Below are 16,143 nucleotides of genomic sequence, written 5' to 3' on the forward strand. Positions count from 1 at the left end.
GGGCTTTAAATGCTGCACACACCATGTACAATTTAGGGACACGTCAGACTGCCATGCTTAGGGAGTACCCAATGAGAGGGGAACACATAAAGACTCCTCCAGGGCAGAGGCAGGAGGGGCAATTTCTGACAGGGGCAGTGAACAAACTAGCCAGCTGCCCTCTGCACACAGACGGTGCCGGGAGCCCACTGTCCTGGGACTCTCCCCACACCATGTCCAGCAGTCTGGGTCACTGAAGCTGGCATCTCTTGACCACTCTGGAGGCCCAAACTAACTGACCCTGTTAATACTATGCCTTCCACAAAGACAGGAACCTACAGCCCCACAGCAGAGCTCAGGTACAGAAGGTCAGCCGTGCAGAGCGACCTCTCGACACACCTCACGGAGATTATGAACCCACCAGCGGACGGGAACACACACACACTGCTACTTCACCGCCCTGTGTGTCCAAGAGCCCAGGGTGAGTGAGGGAGACCGGGTGGACCGGCCCTCCCGCTGGAGCAGCCGCTGAGCTGGCAGAGACCGACAGTGGCAGGTTCTGGTGAGTCACAGAGTGCGCAGCCAGACTCACATCTGGCTTCACTGTTAAAGACCAGCCGCTCCCAGACATCTGTACGCTAAAGCCTTAAAGTCTGGAGAGATCCAGGGTCCAAGAAATGCAGGAGAGCCTTCCCCAAGAGCACCTCTTTCTCCTCCGGGCTTCCACCGCCTGCGGGGTTCCTCTACAGTGCCCCCACTGGCCGCCTAGCCCACTGGTCCACCAGCTGGGTGGGGCCGGGCACTTAAATTAGCAGTTACTTGTACGACTCTCGGTTAGATGCCAGAGAGGGCTCTGGAATGAAGACACTCCTCGCACAACCTGGGATCCACCACCTCCAGCCCCTGCACAGAGCCTAGTGGAGACTTAGTTTTACTCACTTCACTACTGACTCCTGTGTTATCCAGCCATGACTTTTAGCTACTTTCAGGCTGCTTCTCCTAGGAAACAAGATTATCAGAGGGATTGTCATGAGATTACACTAAATCCCATGAAACATCGATCAGTCAAGCCCAGGATAGCTCAAAAAGAGACTCTAAGAAATAACTGACCACCATCATGAACAGAAAAATTGTGGTCTTGTTTTAAGAATTTAAAACAAGATCCTTCCTAGGAAATATCTCTGAGGAAATAAATGTATCAAGAGTATGCTTGATTTTCTCCAATTATTACTGTGTTTTGTTTCTCTGGTACAATTTTCATTCAAGTCTAAATAATTCCAGTTTTACAATCTGAAAGATTAAAAGTCACATTAGAGTTGATGATTTTCTATGGTTTTAATAAAAATAAGGCCTTTGGATAACTATAACACACACACAATTAAAACAAATCTACTACCGCCAAGGCCTTGGTATCTTTTATTGAACTTACTCCCATCGCTACTTGGAGTTCACAATGCTGTAATTATTCGCATAATTAGAAAGCAAACAGTAATATAAACCAAGAATAACTTGTTTCAAAATTTCAAAGTAGTTAGCTTTCTAAAATTCTTTCAGTTCCATGCAGGTCCATTAACTGCTTACAGCACTTGGGTTTGCTGCTGTCATTTGCCTAGAGAATTATCCAGACTGAGTCCCTGCGGGCTAAGAGCCTCCCAGACACCCTGAAGCTGGCCGTGTGAAGCACACAGCTGCAGGCTGAAAACCAGGAGCCAGCAGGGGGCAGCGGGGGGACACCAGCATCCAGGGCTGTGAGCCGGTCCAAGTAGGTACAGCAACACTACAGAAGGTACGGGGATGTCCTCAAAGAGCTTGTTTGGTAACTGCCCTTTCATGCCGATCAAGTACTTATTTTCCAGCCCTAAGAAGAGGTTGGATGAACACACCAACCACACCGCCATCACCTTCGCCAACCACCGAGGTCTGCCCGCCATCACCCTGGGCTGCCTGCAGCAATGCCCATGTCCCAGGCCAATGCCCCACACAAAAACACATCACCCAGTTCACGCCAAAGACGATCCGCAGGGGAGACTTTCACACCTAAGTTATGAGCATGGACATCCTGCGCTCCCCTCTGTCTGCCTGTTCAGTCAGCCTTGCAGGGCACTTCCAAGCACACTGGACAGGGGCGCAGAAGCTTGTACCCCTTAAGAGACCCACAATCCAGCTCAAAACTGTGCTCAGACCCTAGAGGCCACCTTCCAGTAGTAGACGGGGGCTCCTGGAAGGCAGTGGGAAGGAAAAAAGGAAAGAGACAAAAGAAATTGGTGGGGAGGAGGAATAAAAATAGAGGACAGGAGAGGATGGATGCTCTTTGTGAAACCCTGATGCATGATAGAGCACTGGCTGACCTGCGGACAGGACAGCCCCGCCGATTTACGGGGGGATGGCAGGCCAGCTGTCCCCGCTCATCACCCTCTGCCTCCTGTCTGCTCAATTCAGCAACCGCAGGGGATCCACTCCCTTTAGACGCTGTACCGGCCCTGGGGATGCCACCCGCCCACAGGAACTCGCAGTACAAAAAGAAGGGACATTTGTAAACACAAACACTGACAAATAACTGGAGATAAGGTGATGCAGGAAAAAGGACTGCCAGAGAGGAGTGAAAAGGCAGAGGGTGGGGGAGAGACACTGTGGCCAATCACAGCACAGGGCTTTCACCAAAGGCAGAAGGCTCCCCCACCCAGGCGAGGGTCCTCAGGCATCTCTGCTGTGAACAGGGAACTCAAGAAGGAGAAAGGGTGGGAGCAAAGTTCCAGTTCACCATGAAGCAAGTTTCCAATGAAGTAAAGGATGCCTCAGACTAAGCAGCAGGGTAGAGCTCACTCCTTCAGCAGGAAGAGGGGTCCTCTATGGAAAAGGTCCCAAGTCTCGGTAATCCTGTGGGCCTAGCCTTGCGGTCACCAGCACGTGGAGGCAGCCGTGGGACAGTGTACCCCACCCGACAGGCTGCAGGTGACTGAACGTGGTGAGCCACACTCAAATGCAATGTTCACGTCTGTACGAAGAAGCCCAAGTAAACTAAAGACGCCAAAAATGAATTTTAAGATAGAAAAGAGCGCCTTTCAACTGTTGTTTTCTCCAATTTCATTTTTATAAAAGTCAAATGGACATACTTATCCAGCCTTGAAGCTGGTTGTTAGAGCTCACAGGGCCCATCCCAACTATCTCACCATTTTGTCTGCCTTGCTCAAATTCTCTCAATTCCGAAGTCAGTGAGTAGATCTGGTCTGAACATCTGGGCATCTGTGCCACAGGGGCACGTGGTCCAGCCACACAGAGTGTGGCCAGTGAGGGGTGGGCTGGGCTCCTGTCCCACGCAACCGGGAAGCACCTCTGCGTGCATGCATCGCAGTGGGTGTGCCAACGACAGCCCCTCATCTCAGGGACTACACTCCATGCTGCATGCAGGTTCTGGCATCTCCCACACGGAGGGGAAACAGCAAGTTAGTGTGAGGTGCCACAGAGAAGATGAAACAGCTGCCAGGGCTCGATCTTGCCCGTGTGCCCCTAATCTTGGGAGGTAGCCCAGACAGTGGGGGAAGTGCAGAGACTCCCAGGGGCTCTTCAGGCTTCAACCTTCTGGCATGATCTCTTAAGTTCAGATGAGTTATTGAGCTTCTCCAAGCCTGTCCCTTACCTGGAGAGGGAGGACCATTCACATATCTGTCACCTGTGTCTTCACAATGTCTTTGCAGCACCCACCCTGTGCCAGGTCCTGAGCCGGACGCTGACAGTTCAGGGAACAGAGCGGCTCCCACTCCCAGAGCTAACATCTCGCAGCCTGGCAAGTCTTCCAAAAGCAAACTCCGAGGGGCACCAGTGCGCAGGGAGGGGCTCCCCATGGAGGGTCTGCCTCCAAAGAGAAGCCTGAGAACACAGCAGATGCCAGGCTGGGAGACGAGGAACGTGTCCTCGAGGGGCAGTGTGTATGGAGCCCCGGCAGCTGTAGGACTGGCGCATGAGCTGCGCAGGCACAGACTTGCCCGACGGCGCTGGGAACCACCACTCCGCACGCTCAGAGCAGCCTTGAACATCCTCATGGTGGTAATTACAGTAGGGCATCCACAGTGCTACTTACGCCTCACAAAAGTACTCAGGAATATGGCAGAAGCATTTATTTTAACATATTTGGACTTAAATTTTTACTATTTCCCAGGAAAGGAGGGACTTTTAGGCAACTTGAAGTGCTGTGAATAAAGTTTGTGTATCAATGACTGAAAACTAGAAAGTAAACTTTCAGAAATCAACAATTAATATTTCAATGCCTTAGATAATCTCTAAATGTCGTATTAACAAAAATCAGTGTATTCTCTCATTGATTTCATAGTCTTTTCTTCTTTTGATCACATTATGTATTTCACTTAAAAAATTTTTTTAAACCAGTCTTTTTTTTTATGGGGGTGGAGGAGGTAATTAGGTTTTCTAAATTATTTATTTTAATGGAGGTTCTGCGGATTAAGCCCAGGACCTCATGCATGCTAAGCAATGCTATACCGCTGAGCTATACCCTCCCCACTTATTTCACTTTTGAACTTGCCCTAAAAAGATATTATACTTAATTAACATCAAACCCAAATCCTACAAATACCAGATCTACACCTTGCGTTCTTCTGGAAATGTCACTGTAATTATCACTGTACCAATCCTGACCCAATTCTCCCTGACAACCACTATGCAGGAACAAAAGCAAGTCAGCTGGAAACATTCAGAGCCAAATCTGGAAAAGTTTCCCTACCAGAACGGTATCTCAGACTTAAAGGTGACTGCAAGGGCTGTTAGTCTCTTGCATGAGTGACTGCATTCTCAAGAACTCAAGAGGGCAAATAATCATAGTTTTACAGAAGAAGGCAGATTAACATGATAATTTAAAATAAACACCTACATTCTCATCAGTCTTAATCCCCTATATTAAAGCCCCAACTCTATCCAAGAAATAAACCCACCTGAACCAAACCCACACACAAATACAATCCTAAATTCAAGTGTCCACAACCATGATCCTCTCTCTACCCTCAAACCTGCTCATTCTCGCAGACCCCTCCCCTTCAGCTAGTCCTCCCACCACTCACCCAGCCAGCCACCCTGCCCCATGCCCACACACCCTTGTCCTGGCCGCCCCTCCCCACATCCAGGCCCCTGCCTGATCATCGCCAGTGTGGCCAGTGCTACTTCTAGCCACCTCTCATGCCCACATCCTCTCCAGTCCCACGGAGGCTGCCCTAATTCAGGTCTTGCTCATCTCTTAGGTGGATTTGTTGCCAAAAGAATCTCCTTACTCTTTGCCTTTTAAAAAAAAATAAATAAAAACAGATGTTTTAAATACAAAGGCCATTAACAAATAAAAGCACATAATCCCACCAATCAAATAACCTCTGCAACCTCTTCCAGAAGAACAAAATCAATGGATTTGTAAACATGGTTAAATATTTCAAATATTACCGGAAGAAAGCAAAATGAGAATAAAAAGCTTCTCTACCACCTCCCTTACTACTTTCCAGTTTTGTTCTTAATAAAGTTTTCATTCTGGAATAGTATTAGTGTTACAGAGAAGTCGTGAAGACAGTATGGAGGCCCCACAGACCTCACACCTAGCATGAGTGTGGTACATTCACTACAGCGAGGAACCAATACTATGCACTGTCGTTAACGGCAGTCAGCAGTTTATTCATGCTCCTTACTGTTTCCTCCTGTCCCTTGCCTGCCCCGGGCCCCACCCAGGACACCACAGCACACCGAGTCCTCGTGTCTCCCTGGTTCCCCTAGGCTAGGACAGCTTCCCAGACTCCCTGATTTTGACAGTTTCAAGAAGCACTGTGGGGTAGTTGACAGAAAACCCTTCCACGTGGGTTTCCCTGGGCTTCTGTCATGCTGAGACAGGGCACAGGATTCTGGAGGACGACCACGGAGGTACCACGCCATTCTCACCAGGTACCAAGGCACACGCTATCAACAAGGTTGCAGATGGTGACCCTGGTCACTGGCTGAGGCTGTATTTGCCTGGTCTCCCCAGTGGGTCTCTCTGAGAGGAAGTTACTGTGCACACAGAGTCAGAAGTCACCCTTCCCACTCTGGGGCGAGGAGGCCACAGGAACAATTTAGACTGGTTCTGCACAGATGTCTCCTTTCCCTAACATTCCATCATGCACTTATATCAGTGCAGGCTCCCAGTATGTTTTATACTCTGGGTTATGATCCAGCTCTACTTTTCTCATTAGTCAAACTGCTCTAGCTTTAGCCGCTGGGAACCTTGTCTCCCGTGACCTTGGACAAATCTGCACTGTTGTTCTGTTCTGTTGGAGTGCCTCCCCACTTTCTGGTGTTCGAGGTGTGCCAGGCCCCCTGTGTGCTCCCTGCTGCAGCCCTGGAACCAGCCAGACTCCTGGAGCCTGCTGGTGCTAGGACTGCAATCTGGGCACTGGGCACTGTCTCCTTCTAAGACAGCTTGCATGTGTCTGATTCTGTATCTTCCTTCTTTTAAGGGAGCTTTCCATATCTAACCAAAACATCAACCACAGCATTTTAACCCTAAATCCATCTTTCACTCCCCATGAGACGGAGTCCCCATGTCCTGCAGGACGACATTGATGGGCAGGTCCTCTACCAGCTGCCTACACACATCACCCCACTCACTCCTCACAGGTGCGGGCATTGCTGGGGTCCCCAACCTGGACATGAGGACATCAAGGCTGACAGTGGCCGCCTGCCCCGGGGCACACACCGCTCCTGCAGCACTCACCCCAAGTCAAGCATCCATTTGTGATACAATCACTGAGACCCAAAACCACTCAAAAGACTGGTGACACTTTTTGGATGACTTACGCCTGTCTGCATCAAAGTGAGAACTATAAGGAAAAACTTGGAAATTTCTTATACAGCTAAATTTATTTCACTTATTTCAGACCAGCCTTTATTCTAAATTTTCTTTTTCATTTTTTATATTGGTGATACTGTTCCTTGTTTTTTGAAATAAGAGAGACGGTGGGGAGAGGGGTTTGCGCATTATTATTTTTGTTATATTTGGTAAAATTAAGGTGGTCACCTTGTATCAGTCTGTCTATCCGCTTTTTAAAATTTAACTCTTAGAAGCAACGGCCTACAATAAAAACCTCGGCTTCTCGGATGACATTTCCCCTCCAGGAATAACCAACTGCTTTAAAAAAACAAACATCCTGTTTGTGGGAAAATTTCCGATCCCAGAATCCCCCCTTCCCCCACCCATCACTCGGCAAACAACTGATCAGGGATGTCACATTTTCAGTGTCTGAAACGCTATGTGTCTAAAACAGGCTAGTGTCTGTTTTCATAGTATCTCTCTGGATGCTTTCAGTTTTCACTATTTCCTAAGGCAGCTACTGAAAGCAGCACAGCTTCAGACTCAAAGAAACAAACAAAGCCACGGCTTTATCTCAGCCGCAGGGAGGAAGCGCTGAGCTTGGTGACACAGACGCTGGACAGAGGATTGGCCTAAGGCAGCAAAGTCCGGGGCCACCGGCCTGACGAGAGAACCTGAAACCTCCATCCCCGCATGTTAAAGCTGCCCTGCCTCCTCCTCGGTCATAAAACAAACAAAAGGCAGGAAAGTGCTCTGAAAACACTCCACACACAACCGCAGCAGAAAACCGATGATGTCACGTTGTGCAGCTTGTTAACAGGTCCCTATTAATCAGGGGCTGGCAGAGGAAGATTCAAACACGCCACTGCTACGAGAAACGCTTCTAATCCTGCTTTCCCACGATGTTCAAACCCAGAGCCATAGGCTTTCTCCATGGCCTCCAACATAAGACAGTCAACCCCAGAATCATTTCCCCCGTTGTTAAAAAAAAAACAACCAAAATACAGAGGAGGACAAATGCTATTTAAAAGTAACACACTGTCAAATCCTCCAACGAAGGGTTCTAAAAGAAGTCACTTCAGAACATGAATTATTTAACTCTCCTGCCCGGCTATTGATTTCCTTCTGTAACTCAACCTAGACACAGAACACTGTAATGAGGGCTGAAATAAAAAGGAACACCACCGCTATACTATATGCTTTAGACTCAACTTTAAAATACAATTAACAAGCATAAATTCCGCATCTTCCAGCATGACTATCCTCAGCAAACTCAACCGAATTACGTTTAAGAAGATACATACAACTTAACAATCTACTACAAAGCCACACAGAGCAAAGGGGGTGGACGTTGGCCAGTCTCCCCAGCAGCAGGACACAAATGAACACTTGCTACCGTGCACAATTTACCGTGTGATACCTGTTTCAGTTGAAGAGCTTGGAAATACCGTTCAGAGACCACAAATGAAAAGGCTGCCCCTGGGAAAGCAAGGCCATGAGACAGGTTGTTCTCACTGCTGCGACAGCACCCCTCCTGCAAAAAGACCTTGTTCATAACCAGCCCTTTCAAACCATTTCAATGCACCAAAACTGGAGTAAAAATTCCGTGGGTATCAGTCATACTTTTGGGAAACAATACTTCTTTCCTAGTTTCCAGTTTCATTTTTGCATTTATAAATCCAAATCTTTAAAAAGGGAAATTTTTTATACAATGATTCATTCTTGAGACAGAAACAGCATCCCTGATCTACTGTGCTTTATGTGTTTTTTTGTCTACCCACTATTGGGAAGTCTTAGAAATTTCTAGCTGGTAGATTCCTTTCTAGACAGCCTATACTAACAAATGTCTTGTAACTGCAAAATAATTTCTTTTCATGATTCACATGCTGTGAATTCAAGAGGGCAGAAAAAGATTAAAAGCACATAAAATAACAGAGGCTGATGAAAACATAGCTACCCTGAGCTCACTGTGCCCACTTCCCTTCTCCAAGACCGTGAAGGTCAACATAACGTTAATACAGCTGTAGGTACACAATTTTTCCCTACCTAAATGCCAACATTCGTAACAATTATTTTCCTAAGTTTCATACACTATTTTTAGTTACCAAAGCACTTGTATCTTAATTATTTTATATCCAATAATTACAAACTTTTCAGAATATATTGTAATAGCCTACCTTTTCCAGCGGTCATGGCTGTCAGTGATCTCAGTACAAATAAAAACACTGCTCTGAAAGCTATACCTCCTCACAGCGACTTAAGCATCAGCGAACTCTCCACCCACACGACTTCTCCAGTGTGATCCAAGCACCAGTGACAACTGCCACCCTATTCCAAGATAAAAGTCTAGACTATACAGAACAGTGACGTGTTTAATGGGTGGTGGTGGGGGGTGACCCTTCTCCATCTGACGTTACTCACATAAGAGAGCCTTCTTCAAAACTGGTATTAAAATTTTCTTTAGCCAACTATCTGATTTTCCTCTGGGACAACAGGGAATGTTCTTAACAGAAACTTAAAATATGAATAAAGTCAAAAGGCTCTCTTATTTCCACAAAGATGCTGAAGTTAAGCTGGCATCAGAAACAGCCTCCTCTGGGCTGTTTTGGGTGCTGGTGGTCTCAGCACCGCACCCTTGCCAGTCTTGTAACACATGGTCTCTGCAGCCGTGACTATGGAAACACTCTTCTCAGATACACAGAACCAGAATCTCAAACCGTGCAATATGCAGAGTCGAATAAACAAGCGGGGGAGGGGGTGGGAACCTTTTTCCAGCATCCGATCCACTTACTCAGTCATTGTTTTTAAAGACTACACAAGATCATAATGGCAGCCGGTTTCCTTTTAAATGAATGAATGCTCTGTCCCAGCTACACTGGGCAACAGTTCAGATCTTAACCTGACAATTCATCATCTGTCTATTTGTTTTCAGACTTGTATTTCTCATTTCCAACAACTTAAATGATACCTAACATTTTTCAAATTATATAATTTCTTAGTAAAAGAACATAAGGCAGGCTGCATTCTGCAGCAAAATGACTATCCTAGATAACAGTTATGGATAAGAGCCAGTAATTTTATGATTATCTGTCATCTAGCCTATGGTTTTGCCAGCAAATAAGTACTTTTTCTTTAGCTACAGATTTATTACGAAATTTTCATAGATTTAACCGGCATGATACTTTCATTCTTTCCTCATAAACATGTGAGCTTTGCTTAAGAAACTCCAAAGCACGCACATTTTTAACCAAATTAATATCCATGCGCCTCATTTCAATCACATCCAATTAAAGGTCATTAAGCGGCTACAGATAAAGGACAAAGACTAGTCTATAATTATGGGCTCTTTCATGCTGAAAATCCAATTCTCCCACAAGCACAGGCACATCTGCACCGTTTTTAAAAATGTACACAGAAAATAATTTACTTTTTGAAACCCATAGAAGGAAAAACTGTAATTTTTGCTTCAAGGGGTTTGCTAATTATATGGAGATGGAAAAAAAAGAAACAACATATTCTTAACTCCCATATTCTTGCCATTCAAAGCTGAAAGGCCCTCGGGTAACCTAGCAACAAAAAAGAATCATATAAAGATGAAGTGTTCTGTTATAGATAGGACGCTCCTTTCCAATGGCTACTTAGACGCTTTTCCTTTGCTGTTTTAATCGGAATTCTCACACTTTAAAAATAATTACGTCATTGGAATTTATATAACCAATTACACATCTCAGGACATAATTTTGCACATGTCAAGAAATATAACTCAGTACAAAACCTGCCTTTACAGTAATGGTTTCTTTCAACTTAGCTCAAATCCAGAGCTTTTCTTTATTACTCGAAGGAGCATTATTGCTCACAAATAATAACAACAACAACAAAAAAGATAATTTGGGTTTCACCAAAATTAAAAAACTTTAGATGTCAAGGAAATCAAACGATAACCCAGAGTGGTAGGAAATATCTGCAGATCATGCATCTGATTAGTCTTGTACCGAGAATACATAAAAAACTCTTACAGCTCAACAACAAACAGACAAACCAATGTAAGAATGGGCAACGGACTTGAGATTTTCCAAATAAGATCTATAAATGACCAACCAACACAGGACAAACACACTCAACGTCACTAGTCATGAGGGAACTGCAAATCAAAATCACAGTGAGATACCACTGCACACCCACTAGGGTAACTATAGTTTAAAAAAATAACTTTGTTTTTTGTTTTGTTCTGTTGGAGAGGACATGGAGAAACTGGAACCTCACACCTTGCGGGTAGAAATATGAAGTGGGGAAACCACCACGGGAAGCAGTTGGACAGGACCTCAGAAAAAGGACTAATTCTTTCAACAGAATTACCGTATGATCCAGCAATTCTACTTCTAGGTCAGCGCTCAAAAGAACTGAAAACAGCCGTTCAACAAAAACACGTAAACCGGTGTTCAGCGCTATTCACAATACCAAAAAGGTAGAAACAGTCCAGCGCTCATGAGTGGAGGAATGGACAGGATAAACAAAACGTGGTCTGTCCACACGATGGGATATTATTATTCAACCACAAAAGGGATGAAGCCATGATGCACGTGGCAGCCTGGACCAACCTTGAGAACATGTTTCAGGTAACAAGCCAGACAGAAGAACGTGGTCTGGTTCCACTTACATGAAATGTGCAGAAGAGGCAAATTCATAGAGAAGGGAGATTTGGGCGGTGGGGTGGCAGAGGGGGTGGTTCGGGAGGTGGGGAGGTGACAGCTCAAGAACACTGGGTTTCTCTTCTGTGGTGTCGAAAATGTCCCACAGTCGACTGTAGTAATGGTTGTACTTGTAAATGTACTAAAAATGACTGAATTATATATTTTAAGCAGAGGGTTATACAATAATTATACCTTAAAACAGTTTTTTTAAAAAAGAGCATTATTGCTAAAGAAAATGTACATTCAGTTTTAAATGTGTACTCCAAATTAAGTCAAACCTCTAAACAAAAACCCAAGTGCACAGTACAAGAGTCACTCTCAAGCAACGTTTTTACTTAACAGGCAGAGTGGGCCACGCAACGGGGCAGCGAGGACAGAGCGTGGGTGTGAGTGCCAGCCCTGTCCCAGGCGCTGTCCCAGACACCGACATACGACATCTCCAAGGGCGCTCACTCCACGAAGGAGCAAACCGACTCTCATGGGGATTACACAGCTCATGCCAAGTCACAGGGCCAGTGTGGCGGCGAGAGAGGAATGGCGGTCCCAAGTCTCACAGCCGCCCCTTTAGCCTCTGACACCATCCACGCTTTCTGTGGGGAAGTGGGCACCCACGCTCCAGTGTGAGCCATCACGCTGCCACATGGCCACCACGTATTAAACGGACACCTGTCAGGTCCCTCCGCTGTGGACAGACTGTGCACCTTCACCAGAGGGGGTCTGAACAGACACTTGTCAGCTCAGCCTGGAAACACAACTGTGGACACACGACACTAATCACAAAGACAGCCTTCAGCTGAGCAGAACCTTTGCCCAAAGGCTGTCATCATTTTGTCTATTTATTCAACAATATTTATTACATACCTACCACATACCAGGGACTCTCTGAGGCACTAAGGATAAAGAAGAGAATGAAACAAAGGTCTTGCCCTCAGGAATAAACAAAAAATGTTTTTGTAGTAATATACATGAATAAGGAAAACAAGGCGGGGCAGGGCAGAGAGAACCCAGGACACTGGATGCGCTCTTCCTGACGGCCCTCATAGTGATCTGCTCCTGCAGCAAAGACTGAGTGGTATCAGGGCGATGTGTCACGATGCCCAGAGGACAGATGTCTCAAGCAGGAGGCATAAGCACAGAGGCCCTGAAGCAAGAGCAGCTCAGAATGTTGAAAACTGGCCCTAGAGAACTTGGGGAAGAGCAACACAAGGCGACCTCAGAGCGGTGGCCTGCACCAGACCGCAGGGCCGGGTGGGGCTCAGTGAGCCGTGGGATTGGAGGCCTCTGGAGGGTTCGGAGGACAAGGATTAACACTGCTGAGCTACACTCTGATCGCTGTGTAAAAACAGATCCCAGGTGCCAGAGTTGCTGTGTAGAAAACAGACCCCAGGTGCAGGAGAGAACTCAACGAGTTCTTGCTGGGGGCCACTAGGGTGCAGGCAAACACCTACTGGCCCAACCAGAGCGGCTGCCACACTGTGAGCCCTAAAATCTAGATGTATTTTTAACAATAAAGCCAACAGGATTAGCTAATGGATTCAGTGTAGGTTATGAGAGAAAGTCAACGACAACGGCACCATTTCCAGCTTGGGAGAGTGGAGAATGGAAGCTAACGCTCAAGACCTGGACCCTTATCCAGACATCAAACCCAGCTTTCAGAAATAGCATCGAGCATAAGTATCACTTAGGCTAAAAGTGAACTGAGAAAGCACAAGTAGAATGATTGCTTTTTCTACTCACCATTTGCAGATTGTATCATGTTTCCAGATTTTTGGACTTCATCAAATTTTGTAAAAATTACATTCAACCTGTATGGAAAAATATATATATAAACTATTAACCAGCACTGCTTACAATTACATTACACACTAAAGTGAAGCTGAGTCTCACCAGTAACTACACTAAGAGCATTAACACCAACAATAGGTGAGCACTGACCTAAGGGCTCCATCTGAAAGAGCCCCTATCTTGGGGCAGCTGTATAAGGGATACAGGTAATAACCACCCCCGTTTTACAGGTGAGGAAATCAAATCCCCTATTGAAGCTGACATAGTCAAGGAGGAGATACCAGCCCTAAGAGCAGAACCCAGAGCCCAGGCTCGCAGATGTTCTGTTAAACTGACCAACTTCTCTACACAAAAAGGATACTCGAGGAAGGTGTGTACTTCTCCTACTTCTGTCTAAGCACAGACTGCTGATTACTGAGGATAAAGATTTCCAAAATGCACTGATATCACAATACAAAGGCTTTTCTGTGACTTTTACTTACTTTTAAAATGCTATAAATAATCCCTCTAAAAATAAATGTCGTGACTGGATAATCTTCAGCTTAAAAATCTGCATGACGTATCTTTTCTATTAATGGATCATTTTCACCTTGACATTTAAAAAGAAACAAAACTCTTTAACTAGTCCAAATATTCCATCCTAGTGACACCAAAAACGAGAGGAAAATTGGTGGTGGGGAGTGGGGGGAGTCATAATCTTACCTTGTAGGAAAAGTCAAGAAAAAAGGACCTTTTGCAAGTGAACATGGATATATATACTTGTAAGCGTGAAGGTGGACATTCCAAAGTCACGTGCTTCTGTGTTCAAACCCGTGCTGCCCGTTTCAGGGGCCAGACTAGACACTTCCACACTTTCTTACAACCAACCTGTCATACAAGCTCCACTGTTCAAACATGTGTGTGTCCCTCCCACCCAGAATGGACGCCTGCTGGGAGCAGGGGTGGGCTCTGTACTGACTGGCATTCTGCACACACCAAGAATTGGGTCACACAGGAAAGTGACACCCCTGTGTGAAGGAGCTGGGACCTAGTCCTGCCCTGCCCTCAAAAATGTGGAAAACGGGAACATGGCACACTCCAGTCCCAGCTCCAGCATCTGCTCATTCATGGGGCCAGCACATGCTGGAAGCGGAACATGCCCACCCTGAGCTCCGACTGACTTCTCTATTCTACTGCACTCAGCATCCGTCTCAGAAACGGGGGGCCAGAAGTACTCCCCAGCACGCGGAGGCTAGCCAAGGGGATGAACCAGCCTGATACCCCACCCTCCCCACCCTCTCTCCACAGCAGTATTCACCTTTTCAACCTATCTTCTTCCATCCAAGCCCAGATGCAGCCTCAGAGCCTTCCTGAAAACTGCTCCAAGCACCTTCAACTAAGTCAGCACTGAATTACCTATTTGTCATCTCAGGACCAGATGAGTAAAACTATCACTCACTTTCAAATCCAGTGGTTACTAAAAATCTGGAAAGATTCCTCAGAACCAATTTCTTATGGTGTTTCCATCACCTTCCCTTTCATAAGTAACAAAAGTCCTCAACGGCTTAACAAGCTGTGAATCATGTCACCGCACAGGGTGCCAGGGCATGCCCTGGCCACGCATCACTTTATTGTGTCACAACTGTACCTCTGATGTGAACCTGCCTACAGATGTGCACTCAGGGACAAAGGATACCTCCATCTGGTGGTTCCTACAGTTACTGGGAGGGTGAGCCTCTCTCCTTTCCAGGAGAGAACTCACCATCACCACAGCAACCACGGACCCTCCATAGAGTCTGCAGATCTCATTGTGGCCACACCGCCCACAGCTGGCAGCTCCAACACCCAGGTATGAGAACACTGACCTTCACTCAGAACCCTTGGCAGGTGCCTCCCCTCTGCCATCACAGTCCTCTTCAGAGCTGCCTCTCCCGCTCAGTAATATCTAGGCCATGGCCCCTTGAAGACTGCCACCCCAAGAGACCAGTCCCTGGCTTTAGACAGTCTAACACAACAGAACGCTCAGCACGGCCGCTGCCTCCCAGCTCTGAGCACAGCAATTAAGATGCCTCTCTTGGGACCTCTCAATTTGCACAAGTCTAAAAGGGTGAGTTTTATATGATCAAAGACACTGAGGATTACTGAAGCCACCAATTTTTTTGCATTTTTTATTTTAAATTTTTAGATCTCAAATTTAAAATAAATTTCTTTACTAGTTTGACAAATAACCAATACCATTTCCCCCTGGTTTTTGTGAATTTAAGTATTCAACTCTTGAATGCAACTGGTGTTTATTTTACTATAAGATTTAGATCTAATTATCTCTTCCTTGAATATTTTATAATAAAAGTTTAAAATAATTTCCTAAAAGCAAATACTAGTAAATTTCATGGTCAACAAGCCCTGCCCACACACTCAGTCTCCTACTGGCTTTTCAGGCTGCTACCTTTGACCACGAGCAGGCAACAAAAGATTGTAAGATATAAAACAAAGCTTCCAATATGAAAAAGGTGGCCAAAATGAATACGTAAATACCCCAAAATCCTAATTTAGAGGAAAGAGACTATGAAAAGTTTTAAAATATATCATTTATACTTCCAAAGAGATGAAAAAATATTACAATCATGAAAGTAAACAGGGGAGGAGCCCTTCAAAAATGCACAAGGATCTCTGAAAATCTGCTCCTCCAAAGAAGCAAAGAAAACACTTGCAAAATCTATCAAAATCAAGTCTTCCAAAACTCTGAAATTAAAGAAAGGCTTGAAACAATCCAAGGAGCATTGTTCAAGAAAAAGGGCTGAATCCTGATAAGAACAGCAAGCTCCCCATCACTCTGCGGAGCCCTACTTCCACCCCCACTCACAGGCTCAAAGCCAG

General features: G+C 45.7%; 1 protein-coding gene across 1 annotated transcript in view; it reads right to left on the reverse strand.

Annotated features, from left to right (window-relative positions):
* CLASP1 (cytoplasmic linker associated protein 1) overlaps positions 1–16,143 on the reverse strand; it is a 192,244-nt gene that overhangs the window by 105,455 nt on the left and 70,646 nt on the right. The window contains 1 exon segment of the mRNA XM_032479286.1: positions 13,240–13,307. Within this exon segment, the coding sequence (XP_032335177.1) occupies positions 13,240–13,307 (68 nt within the window).

Source organism: Camelus ferus, chromosome 5, assembly GCF_009834535.1.
Source record: "Camelus ferus isolate YT-003-E chromosome 5, BCGSAC_Cfer_1.0, whole genome shotgun sequence".
NCBI lineage: Eukaryota > Metazoa > Chordata > Mammalia > Artiodactyla > Camelidae > Camelus > Camelus ferus.